General features: G+C 26.9%; 1 protein-coding gene across 1 annotated transcript in view; it reads right to left on the bottom strand.

Moving 5' to 3' along the window:
- LOC111636403 (disco-interacting protein 2 homolog C-like) overlaps positions 1-9,783 on the bottom strand; it is a 173,766-nt gene that overhangs the window by 83,990 nt on the left and 79,993 nt on the right. The window contains exons 6-10 of the mRNA XM_023381649.1: positions 7,684-7,800; positions 5,677-5,962; positions 2,531-2,677; positions 376-431; positions 244-301 (exon numbers count right to left, since the gene is read on the bottom strand). Coding sequence (XP_023237417.1) covers positions 244-301; positions 376-431; positions 2,531-2,677; positions 5,677-5,962; positions 7,684-7,800 — 664 coding nt within the window. The remainder of the gene's footprint in view (positions 1-243; positions 302-375; positions 432-2,530; positions 2,678-5,676; positions 5,963-7,683; positions 7,801-9,783) is intronic.

Here is a 9,783-nt window from a genome sequence, read left to right as displayed (position 1 = left end):
ATTAGTCTAGAATCGATTAATTTTATGGAAGAAAACCTTTCAATCAGCCGTAGTCCGTAAACTTCACACGTGTCGGGCTGTGATTGGAAGGACTCGTAAGAAATCGGATTCCTAAAGAATGGAACGTATCTATGATCTTATGGGGGGGGTCGACTGTATATTATTGATTTTCAAATTGAAAATAAATATACTTTTAAATTTACTTATATATATAAATAAATAATATACATTTCCTTTACTCACTTTCTAAATCTGTTTCATCATCAACATAGAATTCCGGAAGAGGACGTCTTTTTGGTCTCTATGATTTGAATATAAAATTTGTTAATTATAATATTTTATTTATTTATACAAAAATTTCTTAAATAGCTGCACCTTTAGGGTATTGAGCAACTGCTGAATTTTAGCTGAAACCTTCCATTTCCCAGTTCCTAAAATTATTAATAATTAATTTAATTAAAATATTTGTTTTAATAATTATTTAGAATATCAAAAATATTTTTAAGAATGTAATAATTTGTATAATTCTTATGTCAAATTAATTATTTGAAATGATTATAACTAAAAAAAATTTCAATATTACAATTTTAAAATTTAAAATAGAATATATAAAAATTATTTTAAAACTTTGAAATAGTGGGAAAAAGTATAAAGTTTCAAAGCCAAACAATTGCCACATTAGATTGGGCTATATTACTGCTTCTTTTAATAATTAATAATTAAACGCTAAGTAATTTGACCTAAAGGTAGATATTAGATGCCATCTCTTATTAAATATAATAGTTATAATTAAATTAATATTTATTTATTAATTTAGAAGGTTCTGGAAGAAAAGTAGTTAACTGTCAAAGAAAAGTTATTAATAGTAGCAGCAACATAGTTTGATCTTATCTGTCAATCATTTGGCTTTTCAGTATGTTATTTTTCAGTATGTTATTTTATTCACAAAGCTAATAAGAAACATCTGATATATATCTGCAATTTATATGTTTCTCAGACATTCATAAGTGTTAGAAAATGAATAAAATGATAAAAAATCATCTTGTGCATTATTTTTTTTATTTTTCACTTTTGATTGTTGGTTGTTCCACCTTCTGGGAAGCTTTTTTAATCATACCCAACATGGTTTAGTCAAACATACAATGAAGTGGCCAGGTGGTAGCCTGAAGCCTGATATATCCAAGACAGAATCCCAAAAAATACATGGGATTGCTTGCCCAGATTCGATTCCTTGTCTCCTACAGTAAAAAGCTGACATCTTAATTGCCTTGACCATCTGCCATCAGCCAGTTTTGAATGCACCAAATGAAAACCTTTTTGAAACTTATCAGTAAATTTCTGAAGTTTATGCAATAAGTAAAAAATGGTGAGATATACAATTGAAATTAACAGAAGATTCATTATTTCTTAATTGAATACCATATTCCCGAGAATTTCTCATGCTTTGTCACAGAATAGTATCATAATGTTCTGCAGTTATGCCTTGACCCTAGTCCAGCATAGTGTTAGACACCAATATAATGCCATGTAAGATACACTCCATCAACACTACCATAATAACAATAAAATTTATTATATTTTTATTAAAACTAAGAAAGAAATTGATTCTAATGGAGGAGGAAAAAAAAAAAAAAGATTAAAACATTTTAAATTACATATAAATCATAATTAAATGAAAATACAGTATTTATTTTTTTAAAATAATTCCAATCAAACTCATATCCTGTAGTTAAACTATTTATATTACAAGAATAGATTTCAGCTTGAAAGTTCTATTTTCATCTTAAAACTAAAGGCATCTCTGCATATGATAATATAATAGCAAACAAACAACAGATTTGAGTTCAAAATAAAAAAACATTTTTCTTAATAATCTGATAATATTTTTGTGTGTTTTGTAAAAAATATGTAACAATTCAAATGTGACATTTCTTTGTAAAAATTTTAAAATAACATTTTTCTATTTTTATTCAACAAAATAATATGATGTAAATTATCAATATCATAACTTTTTGTTTAAAAAATATTCTCTTTTTTCAGAAGTTATATTTGTATCTTTCTGATAATTTTAACAACAACACTTTGAATATAATAAAAGTATTCAAAGTTTATTTACTTATTATAAATCACCCAGTGACACTAAAAGACATTTTTTAAAATATATATTTACAAATAATGTAAACAGTACATATTCCAAATGTTTATAATGAAGTGTTGTATTTTATATACTAAGCACCAATATTAGCTATCTTTTAGTCTTTAATTATACTGTCATTGAATAAAAATCTTGAAATACAGTAAATTTAACAAAACTATGAATTTAATATTTCTATGGTGTTTAAATATTTTAAAAGCTAAATAATATTAATGAAACTTGATTCCTTAATGAGGATCGAATAAAATTTTTATAAGAGACTTTCTTTTGTTTTCTAGACAATGCTGTGGCATAGTTTAATATTTGAAAGTAAAATATTACAACATAATAAAATCTCATAAAATGTGTCTTCTTTCAATTATTATTTCTGATTACCTGTGTTATATTCTAATCCTGCTGAGGAATGTTGTGTAACTCTTACAGATGACATGTGGGCTGGATTGTAGCGATTGATATGATCAGTGCCATTTCTTCTAGACGATGTAGTTGTATTGCTAGTGACATCTGGTTGTTGACTGGGATCTAAAAATTTAAATGTAAAATTATTACTGAAGAAATAAACTTCAATTTTTAACACTCCAGTTTAATGTATATAAATTTTATTATTTAGAGTTTTATTTCTTAAATGCATTAATATCATAAAAATTTCACTGGGTTGTTTGGAATGTAATTTCATTTTTTTTTTGTGGAAAAAAAAAACAATTTTCTTATAATATATAAATATTTTATTGAATTATATATTGACCACTTTCGTCCAATACCTGTTGTCATATTTCTGGTAGCAGCATGATTCCATGCTCATAAAAGTTTTAATCTTTGCTTACAAAAAAATGATCCAAGTGATTTTGACATCCTCATTTGAAGTAAATGTTTTACCATTTAAAAAATTTTGTAAAGACCAGAACAAGTAATAATCCAAGGGTACCAGATATGGCAAATATGGTGGGTGTGGTAGCACATCCATCCAAGCTATAAGATTCTGATAAGTTACCAAACTTGTCAGGTCTGGCATTATCGTGGTGAAACACTACATCTTTTCTGTTGATTACTCCTGGACTTTACTGTTTGATAGTATCACTCAATTTTTCCAGTTGATAGCAGTACACATTTGAATCAACTGTGGAATTGTCTGGTAGAATCTCGAAGAAAAAAAAATTCCCTTAAAATCCCACTAAACAGAGAGCATCACTTTTTTTTTTATGAATATTGGCTTTTGAAGTGCTTTGAACTGGGTCATCTCTTCTACTCCATGATCGCTTGTGTTCGACATTGTTATAAACAATCCATGTTTTGTCACCAGTTACGATTCACTTCAAAAATGAATCATTTTCTTGACATTTGAGAAGCAAATCACAGATGTCAATGAGACAAAGCAAATCTTTTTCTTTAAGAACATGTGGAACCCACATATCGATATATCGAACTTTGGAACAAAATCAAGTCGTTTCAAGGGATCATAAACATTCAATTAGTCAAATTTAATCTCAGTGATTTCTTGTATTGTTATTCGGTGGTTTGCTTCAATCAATACCTTTATTTTGTCTTCATCAGCTTCAACTGGCCATCCAAACATAGTGCATCTTCAATATCGAAATTGCCAGAAAGAAATTTTGTGAACCAGTTTTAGCACTGTCATTCTGTCAACACATCTCCATACACATCACACACATTTTTTTCTTGCTTGAACAGCATTCTTATCTTTCTGGTAATAAAAAAGCAAAATATGCTGAAAATTCTGCTTCTGATTTTCCAAATTTAATGGGACAAAAAATAAAATAAATATAATGACAATACAGTTTAAAATGAAGTTGGTGGGTAAAAATACGACTAATTCCTCTGGTGGTAAAAAAAATGAAATTTCTTTCCAAACAACCCAATAAACGATGGATTCTAATACTGCATGTTGACAGTTTAAAAATAATTTCATACTCAAGTTTTTTACTATTTCATACTTATAAAAATACTGAAAATAACAAAGAATTAGATATATACACATACATTACATTAATAAATCATACGTATTTTTATAGCACAAATTTTTAAGTGAAAATTGTAGTGTTTTCTTGATTGATTTAAGATCTGTAATTTTATTCTGTAATTTTAATCTGTAAGCTTATTAAAAGACAATAAATAAAGATTAAATTTTCTTATAGATAGATGTCATTCATTAAATCACAAAGTTAGCTGGAGACAAATAGTTAACATTAAATCAAATCTACGACAGTGTTTAGTAGTGTTAAAGTAGCCTGATTCAATATGGTGATTGTTTGGTTTATTATTAAAAACATCAGACTGAAATGCCTATAGATATATATTATAATACCATTAAAACTTTAGTGTATTTAATTTTTATCTCTCATTTGTTTTCTTATTTTAATGAGTTAATAAATTAACCATAAAATACATTTATTATTTTATTGAAAAAATAAGAAAAGTAAAAATGACTGGAAGAAATTATAACAAAAAAAAAAAAAAAAATGAAAATTAAGAGATAACCAGAAACAGAAAACAAATAGAAGATTCAGAGACAATGACAAGAAAGATGGAAGTTATGATGATAATGGCTCATTTCAAAAACTTTTAATTAAAAAATGTTATTTATCATTAGAAAAAAATTAAATACAGATATAACTCAATTTATACTAAAATTTGCAAGATTTTCAGTGTAAAATGAAGCAGAAATATAATGGAAACATATGTAAATATATCAGATTCCATTCCAAGATTTTCAATAATGGACACAAAACATTTAAAAAATGTTTTATGAAATTTTCTTATTGAAAATTTAACGTTTAAGAAAAAACAGAAAAGTTACTGCCTTAAAAACAGAAGAACACAACTAACTGGTTTGAGTTTCACCTTTCTCCATTTGCTGAATAATGTCCATATTTTCTTTATAAATAATTTTCGTTGTTTTATTTTTTAGTTCCTTATCCAGATATACATGATAAGATGATTTGGAGACATGAAAGTAAATACTTGAAAATAGTTATTACTAAAAATAGTGCAAGATGAACGTCAAATATATTTAAACACCTAAAAGCAGAGCAACTACAAAGGTTAAAAAAAGTGGAAAATAGGTGTAGTCATCAAGGGTGAAGTAAGATCAATCTAATTTAACCTTCTGACTCCCTACAGCCTATGGTTATAATTTGATTTTTCTCATCACATTTCATATTCCTTCATAATTTTTGTTTATATATTTAAATTTTAGACCATAGTTTAATCATTTGGTGTTATAGTTTTATTACAATGTCCAGACCATGAGTGTCAAAGAAGTTGGACTGTCAAACCTCTTCAAATCATGATCTATGAGAGATGCAAAAGTGAAGCAGACAAACTGTATACAATTACAAGGTATAGTTAGTAATTTTTCGAAACATATTTATAATATATTAAAAATGCAGCTGTTTAACAATAAATTTTTATAGCATATAATTAATATACTATATACCATAAAACATAAAATTACAAAGGCACTCAAACAAATAAAAAAATAAATAAATATTTTGGTAAATTACTTGGTGTAAGATTTTGCATGACATCAGCAAGATTAGTAACCACATCTGTATTATCTCTGTAATCAGGTAATTGATCTTCAAATCTTCCTGATCTTCCATTATACCTCATATGTCTTTGTTGTGGAGAAGGAGTTTCACGTGCAGATGAAGTACTAGAAGTGTCTGACTGTGGAGTTAAAGAATACTGTTGCAAAGGTCGAAAACATCTTTCTTGTTCAGGTGTACTTCCTTCATTTAGAACACTATCTTCATCTGAAGAAGTATCTGTCAGAAAATTAAATTGGTATTATAAATCATATTTTATATCAAAAATCAAATAAATATATTCATGTTTTCTTTAATAAACAGCTACTATTACAGCTAACTGCCATATCGATGTTAACTGTGATGTAAAATTTAAAATAAGAATAGTTCAATAAATATTTACTTCAAGTATCAATTCTATTATAAAACAAAATTCTTCAGAAATTAAAGAAAATAATAATGCTTTGAAATAGTTTATAATTTAAATCAACATTACAACTTCATATGCATAAACATGTATTTATAAATACAGCCATATTCCATTAACTAAATCTTATGTACTCTTGAATATAATTAAAATATTGAAAATTCCAATAAGTTATCAAATCATGATTTTATCATGATAATAAACACTACAAATTCCAGTTATTTCATTAAAAAATATTTAACAAGGTTATTTAAAGGTATGTTTGTAAGCAGTAATGCAATGAATAAATTTGCATAGTACTCTTTATTATGAATTGTATAAGAAATATAATTTATGTAATATGCAGTAGATAGTAAAAAAAAAATGTTGCAATAATATTGTACATTTTATATTAAAATATGAATAAAAGCAGAACAATGAAAAACAAACAAGTTAATTAATGAACTTGCTATAATGAACTNGTTGTTTAGGATCCTGTTCTGAATTGATCTTTTCTTCTAAAACAATTTAATTTATTTATTTCTAATTATTAAATTTAATACAAGATGGTGGCTTAACCACCTACCTATAGTCCATATTATGTAATATCTATATAATTAACCAAGTTTTGCCTGATAAATAATCAGGCACTATGATTTGATTATTATATAATTCACGCTTGAATTTATTCACAATTTGGATAATTTTGCACTCATCTTCAGTAACAATTTAAAACATTTTAAAAAATATCTGAGAATGTGGTTCAAGTAGAAAACAGAACTTCTACTAGATTTTTTTAAAAAAATTATTAGTAAACTTAATCTAATATTGTCTACTTCACAAAATTCCACAATAAATCTATTACTCATTTAGCTGCTTAACTAATCTCTAGTTAAGCAGCTAAATGCAACAGTATTATTTTTTAACTGTTTCATTTCTTCAAGTTGTTAATTTTACCATTGTTAGAGACAAATTTATTCATTCATTAGTATATAGTAAAATGTGTTTTTTTTCAAATAGTCTAATTAGCTTTATAAATGTATCCCATATTTATATGAAGTTGAATGAGTGAAAAAAGAGTAATGTCATTGTTATTCTTATTTTTGCTGAACATTTCAACTGATATGTTTACAACAAAATGGCTGTTTCTAAAATCAAAGTAATGAATGTTACTAGTTCAGTCTTATCTAAAATAAATAGTTTTCTTGGATTGCTTTATGTGGACGTTCAGCTTTTAATCCACAATTAATATATTCAAGTAAATTTAGAAACATCAATATCACCAGATAACATTTTCTTCACAAAGTAAATGAACCCATTCTTTTGAATTTCATTAGGGTTTCATTTGAAACTTCATCAGAATAGAGCATGTGAATTAAGCTGAACTAGTAATTTATCACTAACTCATTTAACTTGTCTGACTTTTAAGAACATATCCATTGTTCTATGTATAATGATACATAAATTTAAATTTCAAATTCAACATATAATTAATTTATATAAAAAATAATTTATTAAATTACAAATACTTAAATAAATTTTTATAAAATGATTGAAGTAATTAAATACAAACTTACCAATAATTGCTCTCCAACTAATGGTGTCATAACATTTCCTTCTGGTCTTGGTGAATTGGGGTCTAACTGATTGGCTGCCACTACAGGAAAATCAAAGGAAATCCACCATAGTAGCCTCTTATTGATTTAAAATGCAAATTAAATAAATAATTACATTATTTATAATCAAATGAAATATATATGCACTGATCTTTTTATCTTTATTATACATTTGAACAGATTACTTTATGTGATTTTCATCTAAGTAAAAATTCATTTTCTTTATCATAATATGAAAGTTGAAGATTGTATACTTAAGAGATGATTCCCAAATTAAAACCATATCCCATTTACCTGACTTTCAAACCCTAAATTTCTTATTTCCTTAACTTTTTGCACATTTAATACAACTTCCAATTTTCTTCCCATTTTTTTTCCAATTTTTCCAATACATGTCACAGGCATATTTTTAATATTTATTTTTGTGGGTGGTAGGGTGTTCAAGTAAGATGCATATTTACTTAACTCCTGATGTAACAATTTTCCTTCTCCTCCTCTCATTCTTATATGAATATCATTACACTATCTTCTAGTATGCAATATGATACCAATAGAAAATAGAAACTTCTAAAATACAGGTATCCCTCGTATAACATGATAGTTACGTTCTGAAAAAGTGACATGTTATGTAAATCTGTGCTATATGAAACAAAAGACTAATGCAAAACATAGGATTATGCTCCAGAAATTAGCAAAAGTATACTATTTTTTTGTTACTAAGAGAAATATGTTTATTAAAGCAATTGAGAATTTATTTCTAATCCAATAAATAACAATTACAATTAAAAGTATTGTATTATGTGTTAATATTAATTTTAGTTAAACAAGAACCTTTTCTTTTTACAAAGTATTGTCATCATCTCAGTTTTTTTGTTAATCTCAATCAGAAGTATCAGCAAAATTTTCATATTTTTTATTTTTATCATAAACAATTTTTATGGACAATGAAATAAAAACACGTTATTAATCAAAAATGTGTTCTAACGGGTTGCATTTGTTTAGTTGAGTACCGAGCAACTTTTCCCCAGAATTTGTGTTTGGATACCGAATTATTCGAGTACTGAGATACTGCTGTATTTCATTCGTCAATTTTACAGATGAAGTAATCATTTTACCTTTACAATCTGACATTTTACCTTTACAAATCAGATTCATTGAGACAATTCAACAAACACATTCCTATCATGTGACATCCTCAAAACGTTCATGTTGCCATACAGGCAATTCAAGAGTCAAGAAAACAGGCCCAATGTAGTAAATTTGAAATAGGCCTTCTGTGGTAAGTTGAACAGAGCTCTGTGAGAAAGAAATGCAGTAACACATTTTATCCAAAGATTTACCAAAATTTAAGTATGAAATGTAGCAATAAATAAAAATAAGAAGTGATTATATTATTTTATTTGAAAACGCTTAGTTTTCCTTACTTTCCCTGACTTTCCAGAATTTGGAAACCCTGATTTAATATAAATTTTATTTTGTACAATATTATATTCTTTTAATAGGTGAAGTATAAAGAATCCAGCAAAGCTGCTCCATACATAATCTATAATATAATCGAGACGGATTGATAATAATAATGATAATAATAATAAGTGCAGAGCCCAAACAGTTAGGAGTTGGAAGCTGAAATTTGGTACACAGATAGGGTACGTCACAAAAACGCACACTAAGAAGGGATTTTTCGAAATTCCTCCCGGGGGGAGAAAGACAGGATCAAGGCTTAACACTTCCATCAACAATGGAAGTGTTAAGTAACAATGGCAGTGTTAGGTAACAATGGAAGTGCTAAGTAACAATGGAAGTCTTAAGTAACAATGGAAGTGTCAACAATGGAAATCTTACGTAACAATGGAATTGTTAAGAGAAAGCGACATGCGATACGCAGATGCAGTTTTTTCGTTTTTGCGGGAAATCAAACATATTTTTAGACCCATCTAAAAATTCTCTAAGAGGACCCAATTCTTGCATTCTGTGAAAACGGGTAAGGTTGACTGTAACGTAATAATCTTTATCTTAGTTATCGTTACTTTTGCCCGAGCAACGCCGGGCCCACCTGCTAGT

This window comes from Centruroides sculpturatus, unplaced genomic scaffold (genome assembly GCF_000671375.1).
Source record: "Centruroides sculpturatus isolate CEXI.00-Female unplaced genomic scaffold, Cexi_2.0 scaffold1062, whole genome shotgun sequence".
NCBI classification, from domain to species: Eukaryota; Metazoa; Arthropoda; class Arachnida; order Scorpiones; family Buthidae; genus Centruroides; species Centruroides sculpturatus.
Note: the sequence above shows the minus strand (reverse complement) of the source record. Positions and strands in the feature narration are given on the sequence as shown.